We start from the raw sequence: 17161 nt of genomic DNA on the forward strand, positions 1-17161 counted from the left end.
TTATTGGAAAGAATATTTAATAGCAGCTTAGCATAGTCTTAAAGGCTCTATTGTCTTTATAAGTATGTATATTTTTACAGTAATTATATGCAGGAAATGAACATACACATGTGAAGGTGTGTAGTTTACCATTTAAACAATACAGCTACTCTTCCTTGGGGAGAAAAAGAAGCTCATTGCTTTCAGAATAATCCACTTGTTCAAGTAGAAATTAAGTAGGTGGTTTGGCAGGAAAAATTCAAGAACTAGTTTGGTAGCATGGCCGTAATCACCAAAGGAAAAGCCAGGTTAGGTAAATATGATGTTGGGCTGTTTAGCAGAGCACATCAGAAAGGGTTTAAATAAGTTATGCATACATGACTTCTAGCCTGTCTACTATAGACAGACTTTTTATCTCTCTGTTTTTAGGAACACAAACATTATTTAACTCTTTCCCCAAATCAGATGTGTCCCAAGTTACAAGCATAGTTTATCAGAAAGAAAAAGGGCATTCCTTCCAAAATGCCACTAACCCACTCATCTGTGCGCCAAGTCACTCCTAGAAGACAAGTCTAAATTCCTTAGTGGCACTGAACTGGAAATAACGATGCCTTATCTCTGCATGGCCCTAGACTCAAAATTCAAAAAGCTTTGTTAAGCATCAACCAACACAGGCTTACAAAAGAGCCCTGGAGGGAAAAAGGAAATAGTTAATATGCCTGGACATTGTATGGGGAAAAAAAGGTGCAACAGATTTAGTGTCATATTCAAGGTCATACCATAGACAAGTGGTAAGATGAAAATTACACTTGGCTTTTTAAATTTTTTTTTCTTCCACTGGTCCACATGGTCTCTCAAAGCCTCTCTGAATGACTGAAGAGAGACATGATATGTAGAAGATGAAAACTAAATTAGTTAAGTTGTATTTAGGGTCCAAAGACCTCAGCACCCACATATGGATGCCCCTCATATTCTTTTCAACTTAGAAAATTAAGAAAAACATGGTCAAATGATGATTAACATATTGACTATCTATATAATGGAAGAACCATTGAGTTTTTTGTTATTTTGCTTAAAAAAAAATACAGCCCAACAGAAACAAAAGAGCAATAAAAATGCTGTGAGTCCTTGGATTTTTATCAGTCCTCCTTAGAGTAAGCTGTGTCAGAGCGAAAATCTACCATTAGGACTGTGGCGCCTGTTCTGTTCTTATTATTAGTGTTTCCTCACCACAGGCTGGTTTCAGGGTCTGGGATGATAGACAGAAATAATTTGTATGCATTCTAGTGGAATAATTGATATTATGCTTTTTAGAAAATAAACTCTTTTGTAGGGAGTATTCCACAGGTCAGAGGACAATTTGATACCCAAGTCTTTCATTTAAAAAACAAAAACCCAAAATACATACAAGAAAATAGAAGGCAGCTGAGATCTGTCTCCCTGAATGAGGTTATAATGCACTAAGTATCAGATGACATCCTGTTCTATACGATGTGTTGTTTGAACTGTTACCCCGAAGGCAGGCTCCAACAGCCCAACTCCTATACACTGATCCAACATTAGATATGCTAATGTCAATTAAAATGGTGCCTGAAACCTCAGCTTCAAATCTCTTTTGGCAAGGAAGAGAACAATTCTAGGTCCTTACAGCATAGTAGAACAATGTTCACAATGTCATCAAACACTGACAATTTAATCTACCAAATAACAAAAGAAATGAGTCACTGGAAAAATCTTCTCAGGCACAGAAGATAAAAACGAACCTTTCCAGAGAATAAAACACCCCACACGGGGATACTACAAAGATCCAATATCCATTCTAGTATGTGGAAAATAAATGTTAGTGGACTTGCATCAATCCTTTTACTCATCTCGGGTATTTTAATGGATGGTTTGGATGGGTAGACCTTCCAACACCAGATTTTCACTAATATTCTTTGACTGGTTAGACATGCTATCTTTCTGGGTGTTAAAATGATGGTTATTTTACTTGAAATATTACTTGTGGCTGCTTTGCCAACCAATTTAATAACTGAATGAGAAAGACAAATATGGATGCCAGCTAACACTGAGAAGATATCAATTTGAGCATGAACTTGTATTGATAGTCTCTGATACAAAAGGATTTTCCTTTACTTGACTCTCTAGAATGGCTAAGATCATGTATTAATCACTGAATGTGACTTTACCAAAAATGCAGTTTTTCCACTGCTCAATCCCAAAAGGTATTATGGAATTATTGCTGGGGCCATCTCTAAATTGACTGTTAAAATCAAATCACTCTTGTGCCTTTGTGCACAGATAGAAAACTGTACATATGCTCAGTTGATGTTGATTTTAAGCAAAAGTCCAAGATCTGAATTGAGACAGGAAATATGACTGCCTAACAGAACAGAAACTATGGGATCTAGGATCCCTGAGGAAAGAGAGACCCTGGAGTTCTGGGTGAAGATGGTGGATAGGACATTTCTCTTTTATCCCTGGCTTCAAGTTGCAAAAACTACTTTATTAGAAATAATTTTATAACAGTCATAACATCTTATTAGAAAAATGAACATGATTTTCAGTGAGGTTCATCTACTCTCAACAAAAGAATAAAACAAAACTATGAGATTTTGTTTTTTTGGTTCACTGAGGATTCCATTTGTGTTAATGGACTCAGTGTTAATCAAGGCTAAAATGTTCATTTCTGTATTTTCAGGGCCCATTTTGAATTTCCACTTAAAAAGAAAGATTGAGACATTTTCTAAACTTAGTATTTATTATAGTGTTTTTATTAAACTTTCACTGGAAAGTTCTGAGTGTGTTAATACAGCAGGCACTTTGGCTTCAATGTTTGGCATCTGATAGTCCACAGAATGGCACCTCACCTTGACAACTCTGCCACAACATTGGGCATTGCTAGGGTGAGATACATAACCACTCTCTCTCCTTAAACTGTTAAATATAAGTTTTGGTTCATTTTGGTTCAAATGTTCTGAGCTTACGATTAGACCAGTCTGTGGAGAACTTAGATCCCCCTTACCCTCTGGTTTGTCGGTCTGATTCTCTGAGCAAATGCCCTTGCTTTCATTTCCACTGACCTCAGAATTCCCTACTAGGTCACAAGAGTCTCTATTTTTACAGAGTTCTCTTTGGTTTGGTAACACAGTATTTTCAAGATCACAACATGGCTTTATTATAGAGCCTGTGCTTCTGCAGATAAATGGTGAGGAATCCATTGTCTTTGGAAGAATCCTCATGTTCTCTTCGATGCTCTGAAGACTATGTGCATTGGCATTGCTGATTTTTTCTTGGGACTGAATGTGTTGTACTGAATGAAGAAAAAAATTTCTTGGTAGAGAATTCTGCATTACAGGTTGTTTTACTCTTCCTTGTAAGCAAGGACAGTGGTGGATATGCTGGATGGGATGCACAAATCCTTCAGGGGCTTGTTGCACAGCATTTAGGGGTGCCATGCTATTTTGGACCTGTACAAAGTTTCCTGCTGCAGGAGCACACTGGAAGCATAAACAATCACCCAGCTGCTGGCATGAGTGAGGACTGTATCTCAAATGCTTATAGACATGTGGGCAGCTACACCTCCTGTTCAGAGAGAAGAGCTGGCACATGGCGTGATGTTCCACAGATGACTGCAACAAAGCAGAGCTGGTACCATTTTTACTGCTTTTGTTGAGTTCACTGTTGTACGCTGCAAGTACAGGCACACCCAGGTTCTTTGCTTGACCGTTGAAAAATTCAGAGCAAATATGGGTTTCTTCATAAGTTGTCTTCTCTGAGGTGTTACAGTTATGGGATGCTAGAGGTTCTAACTCATAAAATTCATGTTCTAGTTCAGACTTTTGACCTCTGGGATCCAGATGATATGTATTTGTGGCATGTGCTTTATTCTGTCCCTTGTTGCCTGGACTTGAAGACAAAGCATGAGAGAAGGCACTGCATTGAAACTTTTTAGGTAAAGGAATTTGGCCGAAGGTACCTTGAGGCCCAAGGCATCGGCACATGCATTGGAAAAAGAAGGTTGCAAAAGCCCAACTGATGCACATGATAAGCATCATAAAAGTACCAAGCTGAGTATAAGCTAAAACTGTGGAGGGCATCATCATGGCACCAGCTACAAAGGTGGTCAGGGCAGCCATTGCTATTGCAGAACCCATACGACTCAATGAGAAGATCACCTTCCCCTCTCGATCTGGGTCTGGTGCCAAGCGGTAAGCAACTCCATAATGGACAGCAAAGTCTACAGACAGACCCACAGCTACTGAAATTGTGACAGATTCTAGGACATTCAGCTCCCAGCCCAGGAGAACAAGGGAGCCAACGGTGACAAATATAGTTCCAGCTATTGAAACAATTGCATAAAGGCTTATTATTATATTCCAAGTTGTAAGGAGCATTACACTAAATGCAACAGCTACCGAAAGACCCATGGCAATGAGTGTACCATCTGAGAGACTATCTTGAAGATCATAGAATTCCAAGTTGCTAACAAACCAACCATTACTAAGACCTTCAGGAGCAGAACTAAGTTCATTGGAAATCCATGAGTCTACCTCTTTATAGAACTGATGCATTTTCTCATAGGCCAATGTGAAGAGGTAGGTACTCTGGAACTCCAGCACTACAGCTCTGATGGTGTCATTTATGTCAAACCTTGGTCCTGGGGTCTTGCTGTCCAGATGGTACCCAGTGCTTCTTTCTAGCTCCATGATTGCTCTCTTGATACACAATTCAAAAATGTCCTGCTTGTAAGGAAAGCTCCAGTGGCTGCAGCATGGGTAAAGAGCAGGCTCATCACAATCCTGGTTTTCCATCCACTGCTTGAATGTCTCGATAAAGCAGCTGGTGAAGTCTTGCTCATCAGTCTGGTAAAAGAAAGTCTGATTTCTCAGCTTCTGGCAGAAGTGCAAAATCCAGACCTGGGAAGCTGGGCTAGTGATGTTGAAAGTGGTATCCAGCTTCAACTTCCCTTTACTTTTGGGGTTGAGTGGATTTCCATTGTCTTCAGGGGAAACACCCCAGATGACTGTGATAGGCATGTGCAGCTCTTCCCCATGGTGAACACGTTCAAACATGAAGAGTTTTTTGTACTCTGCATCATAGCGTTCAAAAGGGTGAGAAGACCTGAACACTTGGAATTCAGACAGCTCCAGAGAGGGCAGTTTCATCTTTGGATTAATGCACACAATATACGCCCCACCTACAGTTAAGGCAAGAAACCAGAAAAGCCAAACATACCGGAACTTGATGACGATGCACGGTAACACTTTTTCAAAGAAAATCCGAGATGCTTCAGAAATGGCAAAAATCACTTTGTGGCACTTTTGGCAAATGGCTGCTGTCCAGCATTTCTTGTCACTGTAAATCTGCTGCGGAGGTGTCTTGAAGCAAGTGAATATATTGAGGAGATATCGCTCATGAAGCACAACCACAGCAGGCAGCCAAGTGACCATGAGGACGTAGTTCACCAGAATGGCGGTCCCCGCATAAACTCCGAAGCACCGGATGGCGGTGATATTGCTGACGTAATTAGCGTAAAAAGCGGCTGCAGTGGTGAAGCTGGTGACAAACATGGAGAGTGCCGCGTGTTGTAGCGTGATGCTCACAGTCTCAGAGGTTTCAGCGTGGGGTTTGTCAAATTTGGTGTAATTCCAAACATCACACAGCACAAAAGCATCATCTGCTCCAATCCCAACCAAGATGATGAGTGCAGTGAGATTCATGAAGGGGAAAAACTCAAAGTTAAATACTACTCTATAGAGAAAATAGGACACAATCAAAGAGCTAATTATAGCGAACATAGTCATCAGAGTGATAAATACAGACTTGGTGTAAATGCACATGACTAAGAGTACAATCACAATGGCGATGGCAGGATACACAGTATCCATTAAAAGGTAATCCTGAAACAAACTGTGTTTGATACCAAACTCTATTCCTGTGATAGTGGTCACACCGTCTGAAGAGTTCCAGTTCTCAAAGTTGTCCAGGTAAATGTTCATCATGCTTTCCCCTTTCTCAGTAGGCGAGAAGAGCATACTGTACTTTAAGGCTGGCACCACATAGTCAATGGTCTTTGGGCTCAGAAAGTCTTTGTCTACCAGGTAGTGGAGAATCTGGTAAACTGCGTTGTACTTGGTGCATTTACGAGGCACGCTGGTACACTTGAGTTGATCCTTTCTCCGGGATACTATGTCCCAGCAGTCTGGCCTCAGGGTGCCATTGTAGTAGTGTTTGGCACATGTTCGAAGCAGCTTCAAGGTATGTGAAACATCTCTCTCAACAATTTTTTGACAGGATGACCTATTGTTAAGTATAGCGATGTAGTTTCCCAGGGTCCAGCTGGGGCAACAGGAAGCAGCTGTGGCCCTCTGGCAGAGATCACCAAACTGGGAATGGGATCTGATCTGCACAGAGAGAAATTAAAAAAAAACACACACACACAACATTTTAGAACAGCAGTAAGTACCTCAAATTACATTTTCCAAAAAAAAAAAAAATGAATTGAAAGTTGAACGAGACTACATCATCTTCAATAATCTGGCTTTATACCAGTGATAATTTAGACTGAGTAACAATTTTAGTAAACAGATTTTTTTTAAATGCAAGGGAGCGCTGTGCTATAGGGGAAAGATGGAAAGAGTACCGACTCAGGAGTCCAAGAACTTGCACTCAAGAAACCATGTTATCTATGATTGAGTGATTCTTAGCTTTCTACAAAATCTATTGCAGATAATAAAAAGTGACCACTAACATGTCAAGATTCAAATGTAGTAAAATCTAATTTAAAAAGTTAATTTTACTTTACAGCCCTTGATAAAATAATAACAAAAGTCATTTGGAAAAAAACAAAGGATCTAGAATATCAAGGGAAATGATGGAAAAACATAGTGACAAAGGTGAGAATAGCACTTCCACACCTCAAATTATATTATAAAGCAACAGTCCTCAAAACCATCTGGCTCTGGCTAAAGAATAAAAAGACAGATCAATGGAAAAGGTTAGACAAGGGAGATTCAGAAATAATAGAACCCAACAAAGTGGAAAACAAAAATTACCTAGGAAAAAAACTCCTTATCTGATAAAAGTTGTTGGGAGAACTAGCAGAAATTAGGCTTCCTTAGAAGAACACTTGGAGTTTTTCCTCACATCTTGAAAACTGACAAAAATAGCAAAAAATGGCAATGATCAATGTGGAGGGATTGTGGAAATACAGGCATATTAATATATTATTGGTGGAACTGTGAAATGGTATTTATAGCAGCACTTTTTGTGATAGCTAAGAACTAGAAGTAAAATAGATGCCTATTAATTGAGGAATGACTGAATAAATTGTGGTACATTAATGAAATGGGATATTGCTATGCTGTAAGAAATGATGTGTGTGATGAATACAGAGAAGCATGATTGATGAATAATGAAGCAAAGCCAAGAAAACAATACACATAACAGCTACAACAATATAAACAAAATGGAAAGAACTACACACCAAAAAAATCAAAAGCAAATGGAACAAAATCAGAAAGCTTAAGCAGGACTCAAGAGATATGAGAAGATAACTTCAACCTACTCCTTCATGGAGGTGGGAGGTCCAGAGGTATTGGACACTGCATATGTTTTCAGACTTTTTCAATGTATGTATGAGTTATGCTGATTCTTTTTTCCTCTCTAAAAAAATGCTATTTGTCATGTGGAACAGCTCTCTGAGAGGCGGAGGGAAGAAATACCTGGGAAAACTATAGTGATATAAAAAATAGAAAATATCAACAAAATCTTTTAAAAAGAAACAATTTTAAAAGCCTATGCATCTGGAAAACTGCACAGGGTTTTCAATGACTCCAGGCTGCTTGCTGAAACAAAAACCCAGTCTTTTAAACCTGAATATTTATCCCAGTGTTGTTATACATCTGTCAATCATGGAACATCCAAAGGATCAGAACTGTAAATGACCCAAAGGGCAATGGAAAGACATATGGTAAGGAAATAAACAGGCTAAAGGATATTACCAAACAATGACTTGTGTATAAGAAGTAGTACCAAAGATATAATCTAAGAAATGTACAATAGAAAATGGAAGTGGGTTAGAGAAAAGTCTCAAGTGTGGATCCTCTACTGAGCATTTAAAGAAAGATATGCCTAAAAGTCTATGTTATAAGATGAGAAAATATAGATGAGTGGTAATCTGCACCATTGGAAGGGGTACCCACATAGATGAGATCATGGATCCTCAGAAATTTTGAAGTGTAATGATCTGGAATTCCTTAAAAACAGGATAATTCACGTTTGATTGTTTCCAGATAAAAACATCCATGCATGCCAACTCAGGAAAAACTAAGCTACTCCATAAAGAAAAGGGAGCCATGAAAAAGGATATGCCTATTTGTCATGGCAAACATCCAAATTCAGCCTACAAGGAAATGATATGCAAGTCCCCTAAGGTCATTCCAGAGAACTGGGAAGGTATAGGTATAGGGTGATCAGTGTCTGATGATAGTTTTAACTTGAGAAAAGATGAAGTTTTATCCCATTTTGCAACTTACTATGAGTTACAAGGAATGTACAATTAGTTGCTAAGAATAACCACTCCTAGAGATAAAAGTAGTAAGGTTGCCAGCAAAAACTTGGAAAATAAGAACAGGATTCCAACCTTGAATAACCTTTCCAAAGAATAGTGTTTTCTTTGTGCATTTGACAAAAGATTTGAAAAACCTGATGTAATAAACATAGACTAAATAGTAATCTGATTGTGGCTATCCCAATGAATGCTAGTAATCCACCATGGCTCCAGTCCTCAAATTTAGAGGTAGGTGTGGCTGGTGTCTGTTCTTTGGTAAAATGTCCTTTGGAAATGCCTAAAGGATAGGGTTTCTACAAGTACAGAAAAAACAAGAATTTCTGGACAACCTAAAGTAGATGTCACAGCTCTTCACATAGGGAATTAAAAAATAGTCATCTGGCCTATTCATTGGTAAGGCCAGCTCTGTTGACTCTTTGTTACTAAAGACAGGTAAAAGAAACTGCCCATTTATTTGGGCTGGGGAAGATATATGATGTGCTTTCAAACAGATCTATCTTCATAGGGCAAGGCTATATATTTGGAAAGACAGTTATAGGAATAATTTCAAAATCTTTGAAGCTTATAAAAATAAAAATGTGGTTAGTAAGAATGACTTCTTGTAATTCATGTCAAGAATACCAAGGCTTCTTTAATTCTAGTTATTCAAAAATAGGGTATTTTAAGGAAGCCATTTGGTTTATGTGGTTATGACATGCTCAAGAGAGCTTCCCTAGTTAGATAGTACCAGGGGTGGAGTTGACTTCAAATTGGGGGGTGAGGAAGAAGGGGATATGAAAAGAATGAAACAGAATTTCATATGGTATCTTGACTTTTAGATGTGGCAGCTTTCTGGTATATGCCAGAAGAGAGTTAGGAAACATTTAAAAAGAGTGATTAAGAACAAAAGAAAGAGCTCCACATCCAGAAAAAAGAACTCTGGAGTCTGAATGCAGATTGAAGCATACTATTTACTCTCTTTTTTTGTTTGTTTCTTCTTTCTCATGGCTCTTCACATTGGTTCTAATTCTTCCTTACAACATGACTGACAGGAAAATACATTTAATGTGAATGTGTTTGTAGCACCTATATGAGGTTACAAGTCATCTTGGGGAGAGGGAGGAAATTTAGAACTCAAAACTGTATGGAAGTGAATGCTGAAAACTAAAAATAAATAATAAAAGAAAAGAATAAAGGGAATAAAGCTAAGCTACTGATCAGGGGAACTTAGGAACAAAATACTAACCAAAGGCACAACTTCTTTCCTGGGCAGTTTTTGCTAAGATTAACAAGAAAGACACTTCTAAAACCTGTCCTTATAGAAAATACATGCAAGTCTGATACTTGGGCTAGAACCTGATAATTTCCCCCTCAGCACATACATACTAAAGTCACAAAGGCTTTAGGGCTGTAAGTGAGTTTTAGGCCTAATTCCCACTCTTTCAAGAATCCCTTCTATAGCTCTCTAACAGAAAGTCATCCATCCTCAACAAGGGGCTCTGACTGGCACCCTAAGAAGGGATAGGAACATATAAATTGCTCTGGTCCTGTATTTCCCTGAACAATTCAAGAGAAATCTAGGGAGAGAAGACAAAATCAGCACCACTTTTCTTTACCCACCTCCAATCTTCCCCTGGTCTTGGTTAGGAAATCATGTGTTTGTGGTTCTTTAAGCCAGATACCTCTTCTTCATCCCTGATTTGTAAACAAGCTAATAACTGGGTCTGGAACAGAAGGTCTCAACGCTTTTGATCACTTCATTGCCTAGAACTGCAGTGTCTAAAATGCCCACAAAATAAGTAAGATGGGCTGTTACTCTCCTATGAAGTAAAGGTCAGGCAAAAAAACACTTTGGTAATTAACCAATGTCCTCTTTGGGATGCCAAAGAAGAGGTGGAAGCCATCAAATGAAATTCATTTTCAAATGTCTAAGAAAATGGGCATTCTTATTAAGATGGAATGTGGAACAGAGAAGTTATTCATTGTGGAAATCAATGTCTGTCTACATTACAAATACAACTAGCATGTAATTTAAATGGAATCTGCTAGAGCTGGACTAAATGTGCCACAAATGCAGGCAGGCAACAACTAAAACATCTGTTCCCATCAAGATATTACATTGATTACCAGACATTCCCCAGAGTCCAACAACTAGCAATTAAACTATTCCACTCTCTGTAATTTTACATGCATCACATCCAACTTGATACTCAATAATCAAGTGCATAAGCACAATAACTAGGATTTGAAGAAGGAGAAAGAAAAAGTCTTGCCAAATACTCACAGGGATTCAAAAGTCTTTTCATACCACACTTCATGATAAATGAGCAAAACTCCTATAAAGAATTGAACTCCTTAGCACCTGGCACTGGGGACCATACAGTATCATCATCCTCATCATCTGAAATCTGAGTTTGCTAACCATTCTTTAGACAGTTTTTTTTGTCATGCATGTCTTTTATGAAAAGAGCCTACTATTCTGGCACTGGTCAAAGAATCAGATCAGAATGTAAGCAACAGTACAACAGGACATTAGAAAACAGAGACATTTGGAAATTGGTAGAGTTAGTCTTTAGACTTGTTTACCTAATAAAATAATATAGTTTTTTAATACAAACACAACAACAAACATTTATTCATTGTGTTATATTATGCTCTGTGCTCATAAGCTATACATAGTCCTTCTCCTGAGAGACTCTACTGTCTAGGAGGAGTCTAAGACACCAGTACAGAAAACTTACATACAACATTACTTGATAAGTTACTTAACAAAAGTTTTATTTGAAGTCTGAGGTAAGGTCCTTAGTAGCTTGGAGATCAGGAAAGGCTTTGTGGAGAAGGTACTAAATGAGTTGAACTTTAAAGGACAGGTAGGAACTTTAATAGGTTTGGAGGGAAAAGGAGGGTATTTCAGGCATAGAGAATCCAAAGGCATGAAGGCAGAAGAAGGCAGTATTTGTTTAGAGGTTAGCCAATGATCCAGCTCGGCTAAATTTTTAGCGAGTGAAAGAGAGTAATTCAAAATGAATCTGTAAAAGGAAGGGGGTATTAGAATGGAGAAAGCCTTGAATACCAAGTAGAGAAATCTAAACTTTAATCAGTAGGTAATGGACATCTGCTGAGGAATTTTGAACAGAGGAGAGATGCAGAATATTGCAATTATAAACTTATTCTAGAAGTGACATGTAGGATATATTAGAAGAAGAAAATGGAGGTAAGAAGAAGGTGATTTCACTAGTCCATACAGATAGTCTATCACAATGATGGTCTATATTTGACAAATGACAATGAGACTAGAGAAGAATCCATATGTGAGAGGTATTCTCAAAAGTAGAAGTTAATGGGGTTTGATAATTGACTGGATATGAGAAGTGAGGGAGAGGGCACAGTTGGAGTTAAATTCATGGTTACAATCAGAAGAGACACAGTAAATTGTAGTGCTAGAGACAGAATTAGTGAAGTCTTTGGGGAGGAAGATGAGTTTGCTTTTTGAATATGTTAAATCTGAGTTCCTGATAGGATAGACAGGTGGAGATATATTACAGACAGCTGGAGGCGCTAATGTAGGTCTTAGGGAAGTTGATAAGGGAATGGGCACCATGGGCAGAAGGCTGGTAAATGAAGCTATGGGAATGAATGAGATAATAAACTCTCACATTTAAATAAAGTTGACAAAGTGCTTTCATCACAATAAAGCCTGTTAACTAAATTATCGGAGGTTAAGTGACTCAAAGCCAGTTTATGAATCCTGATTTTTTTCTCTTTCCAAGATCATCATTCTTTCTACCAGACCATGCTAATTCAGACTTCCACCAGACTCTACCAGGAAAATGAGGGTAGAAAGAAGAGAAGCTAGGCAAGGACAGAATCCTGGGAAGCACCCACAAAGGTAGTAAAAGGGGTTGGGAAGAAGATGGGGAGTCAGTGAAGGAGATAAGGAATAAGTGGTTAGAGAGGTAGGAAAATAAGCAAAAGAATGTAATATTTCTGAAACTAAAAGAGGAGAGCTTTTTAGTTTTTTAGTACAGTTTCAGAGACTGCAGAGAACTCAAGGAAGATGATACGTGGTGATTAGGGAGTCACTGGTGACCTTTCAGAAGAGGCCACCTTTTAGAAGAGTATGATGGTGTGGATAGAAGTCCAACTGCAAGAAGATGAAGAATAAGTAGGTAGCAAGGAAGTAAAGGTATTAGGTTAGACAATTTTTTCAGTAAGTGACAGGGTGGTGAGAGATCATATGAGGTATATTTATGGCCACTTGGTAGCCAAGTGAGTGATCCTATTCAGAGTCTAACACTTCCCTACAAAGAATGAACTCCAGCTTTTTTCTATTTCAGATGCTGACATGCTATATACCTCTAGAGAAGGCATTCAATCTTCAAGTGTTGCAGTGGTAGAATGAAAAGGCAACCACCTATCACACTGAGTTTATTGAATCCAATGTTTTATTTCTTCGATGAGGCATTTAGAAGAATCCAACACTGAGAAATATTTTGGAAGAAACAGCTCAAACAACAGAACAAACAACATAGGAATTGGTGTCCAAATGAACCAGGTTCATAGGAAGTAGGGCAGGAAAAGAATGAAGCTGAGTTTTACACCGAGTTTGTGGAATCCTTTCCAGTGATTCATGTGCCTCTGATCCTGAATGTAACATGTTCTAACATTCTCAGTAAGAAAGAGTGAATGACTATAGAGAAGTAATGAAGAGAGTATTCAATACCCATCACTACCCACATTTATTAACATGGTCTGTGGCATTACTCTGCTCAAAGCTAGTAGATAACAGAGGCTCTTCACAGGAAATCAAGAATGGTCTCAATAGAAAGCACAATGAATCAGAAATACCTCTGGTTGTTGTTCAGTCCAACTCTTTTGGACCCCATTTGGGGTTTTCTTGGCAAAGACAGTAGAGTGCTTTGCCATTTTCCTTCTCAAGCTCCTTTTACAGATGAGGACATTGAGGTAAACAGGGTAAGTAACTTGCCTAGGATCGCTAGTCAACTCATGTCTGAGGGCAGATTTGAACCCAGGTCCAGCACTCTATTCACTGAGCCACTTACCTGCCTCCAACAGCTCTGGACTAAGGAGTCAAAAGTCTCATTACCAAATGGCTGCATGACTTTAGGCAGATCATTTAACTACACCTCAGTCTTTTCTATAAATTAATGGACTGGATTAGGTCATTGCTTAAGGTCCTTTCCAGCATTTAAATTCTACCAAGTAATCCTATTATAGTGCAACAACTTTCTTGATGTCTTATCTAGGAGCACATTATTATTTTTTCAACCATGTAATAAATCAAGAGTTCAGAATTATAATAAGAATATAATGAGTTCATTTTTAATATGGATATTGTATGTCTTGTCATGTCCGCTGGCTGGCATATGAAAGGACAGCAATTTTCACTAGGAAAAATTACTTTTGAATACATAAAACTGGCAACTATTCCAGTCCCTGAGGCTGGCTTAATGTTTTCAGTTGTTGCTGTCATTTTGGCTCTAGAGAAGATAAAGTCAGGGAGGAAGTGTCTGTCTTCTTGCATCCTTCCGTTTTCTAAAGGAACAACAAACCAAGCTCAGTGCAATCTGGATTGGATTACTTTACCCACTTATATCGATACAGTACTTACATCCTTTGAAGTCCCCCTTTTCCCAACCTACTCCCTAAATTTCCCTTTGAGGTCACAGGCTTAAATGACCTATTGATTGCAAGAGAGTCAGGCATTTAACAGCATAGTTAAGATGCTGACAAACTGCCTTGGGGGGAAATACTGAGAACAATGAAGAAAGTCAATTCCTTTCTCCAGAGAAAAATGAAAGAAAAAGTAACAAAAGGAAAAAAAAAATCTTAACCATAGACTATTATCCTGGAAGGAAATATACTGTGAAATAATAAAATCGATCCATCAAAAGAATATGAGTCAGGAAAAAAAGAGAGGGTTTTTTTTGTTACTGCTGCTGCTGTTGCTTAAAAGAAGAGATGATATGTTTTTGAAAGTGGATGAATACAGAGACACTTTGATCCTGGATCTGAAAGAATGCAAAGCTGTTAGTGAGCCAGTGCTGGCCTGCTGGTGTTTACACTACAGGAGGTAATCCCTTTAAGTTCTTTCATCTTCTTATTAGACATCAGGGTCAGCAGTATAAGGAGTTTCAAAAATATAATCTAATCTGTGTTAAAGAGATCTTATTTTACCTACCCTCAAATTATCCACACTGCACATTGATTTAATTGCATGCAAGTTCCATAAAGTCTCTCCTCCAGTAGAGGTAAATACCACTCTGGAATATCGGTCACCTGTGATAGGAGGAGAAAAAAGTTTATGAATTATTCATCTTCTTTGTAAAGTATAGGTATGAGAAACAATTTAAACTGGAAAACTAAAGACTAGTTATATACAATGACTGTACTTTTTTCCTCCATCTATCCCAACAAAGATATTTTGAAAATTTCAACTGCATCAGAAATTGTAGATTGAAAAAAATCCAATTTCGTTCCAATCACTTTTCCAGTGCATGTGTAGGTTGTTCAAAGAACTCTCCAACTAACTGAGGGGGGCAGGGGGCAGGAGAAATCCATTTCTAATCTCTTTGCAATTAGGTAGCAAAACTGTAAGAACTTTAAGATGAAAATTAATTGAAAGCTCTCTTTCTAATTTCATGGCATCACATAGTAATGGAGCATTAAATCAAAGGATATTATACTTGGGAACATCAAAAAAAAATTACAAGGAAATTCCCAGCCATGATTCTAAATGGAAGATGGTAACCGATTTAAAATCAATTGAAAAATGGCCAGTTTAAGTACACAGAAAAGTTTGTTTTTAAGAAGATGAAATGTAAAATCTTCTTAACCTATCATTCATTAACATAGCATTGGTTTTTATAAGAGCCAAATAAAACAAGTGAATTAACTTTAGATCAAATAAAGACAACCAGCATAAGCTGGAAAACAAAGGACAATTAGCAAATTCACAAATGATTCATTTCCGTAACAGTAGCACCATGATCTTTGTATCTCTAGATCCTATCACAGGGACTGTTGTGTAGCATATTTGTTAACAAAAAAAGGGTCGAAGTGGGAACCTAAAAGCTAGCTATCACATTTGAATCAGAAGTATTATTAGCATGAAATATTGACTTTAGCTTTAGGGTAGGAGAATAAAATCTGTACAAATTGAGACACTTTTAAATTTATTTGTGACCAGTAATAACCATAATCCAAGTAGAATTTGTTAATTAAGAAGTTTAAAAAATTGTTTGGACTATAGAAGTTCAAAGAAGATAACAACTAACGAACTTGTCTCTTCCCTAAGATATTATTTTTCCTTTAGCACAAACACAACAAACTGGGACCTTTAATTAATGTGAATTTTTTTGGTACTTTGCTTTTGTGAAAAAATAAGAAACTGCAAAAAAAAAAAAGGTACCCCAAACCCAAAATAATATCAGGAGCATAAACTTTGCAGTATATCTTGGAGTACCAATCATTATATAAATGCATGCATATATACATACATACACATATACACAGATACATACATGTGCATCTATATGTACACATAGACATATAGGTATATACGGGACAGGTAGATATTTTATTATATATTATATTTATATCTATATATAAAATACATACACATATGCACATGAAATCCTCTATTATAAGGATGTTACTTGGTTATATATACTATATTTATATCTTGCTTCACTTAAATGTCTTTATTGGAATATATAGAAAGAAATGTATAATCATTGTCTATAACTAACCTCTAATTTTCCCATTTAAATTGTTTCACTTACCTAAAATATATACATATACGTACACACATACATATATAATTTACATATAGGTATGAATATAGTATATCCTCACAAGGAAAAGACACATTTCTTAGTTGTTGTTTCCTTTCTATGTATATACATAAATAAAGCAGTTTTTTAACCTCTTCAAACACAAGCACACATTTAATTAACCATACAATGAAGACTAAAGCTTAGAATAACTGAGAAAGACACATAAGATTCCATGAGATTTAGTATATTGATATTACTTTATAGGAAAAAGGACATTTTAGAAAGGTTTCAAAGAAATATAGAAATAAAAAGTTTTATTGTCAAATATCAATTTATAAAAAATTCAATGAACCAAAATACTCCATTTGCAATCATCCTGGTTAAACTTTATCAGTCATAACAACTTATAAAGACTCCTTATAAATCTTATAACATAACTTACAACTTGTAAATCTCCTAGGGTATTTCTGATGAATTGTGACAAAGATCAGGGCAGTACCCGTAAAGATGAAATCATGTATACTTAAAGAATATGTAGGTACTTCTTCAAGTGTGTAATATACACACACGTGTAGTGTACCTCTTTCTCTCTTTTCTCCTCCCTCCTTCCTTTTCTCTTTTTCTGCTCAATAGATGCTTGCAAAACCTAATGTCAGAGTGGTCAGAAGGGAGAGTGTAGATGGTCTTCACAAAAGGCAGTAAAAACCTTGTATTGGATTATTTAAATACATATAATATGTTCATTATATAAAATATATTCAATATATCCTTAATACATTCTTACAGATATTCTATAAAATTTGAAAAAATCTGTATGCCTGGAAATTTT

The 17161-nt window shown here is 37.1% G+C and overlaps 1 protein-coding gene across 6 annotated transcripts in view; it reads right to left on the minus strand.

Annotated features, from left to right (window-relative positions):
- Window positions 1-17161, minus strand: part of DISP1 (dispatched RND transporter family member 1) — a 265708-nt gene continuing 248547 nt past the window's right edge. For all 6 annotated transcript variants that reach the window (XM_072647748.1, XM_072647749.1, XM_072647746.1 and 3 more), the window contains 2 exons: window positions 14736-14833; window positions 1-6386 (listed from right to left, as the gene is read on the minus strand). In XM_072647748.1, the coding sequence (XP_072503849.1) occupies window positions 2742-6386; window positions 14736-14833 (3743 nt within the window). In that variant the 3' untranslated portion in view covers window positions 1-2741. The remainder of the gene's footprint in view (window positions 6387-14735; window positions 14834-17161) is intronic.

This window comes from Notamacropus eugenii, chromosome 2, assembly GCF_028372415.1.
Source record: "Notamacropus eugenii isolate mMacEug1 chromosome 2, mMacEug1.pri_v2, whole genome shotgun sequence".
Lineage (NCBI taxonomy): Eukaryota > Metazoa > Chordata > Mammalia > Diprotodontia > Macropodidae > Notamacropus > Notamacropus eugenii.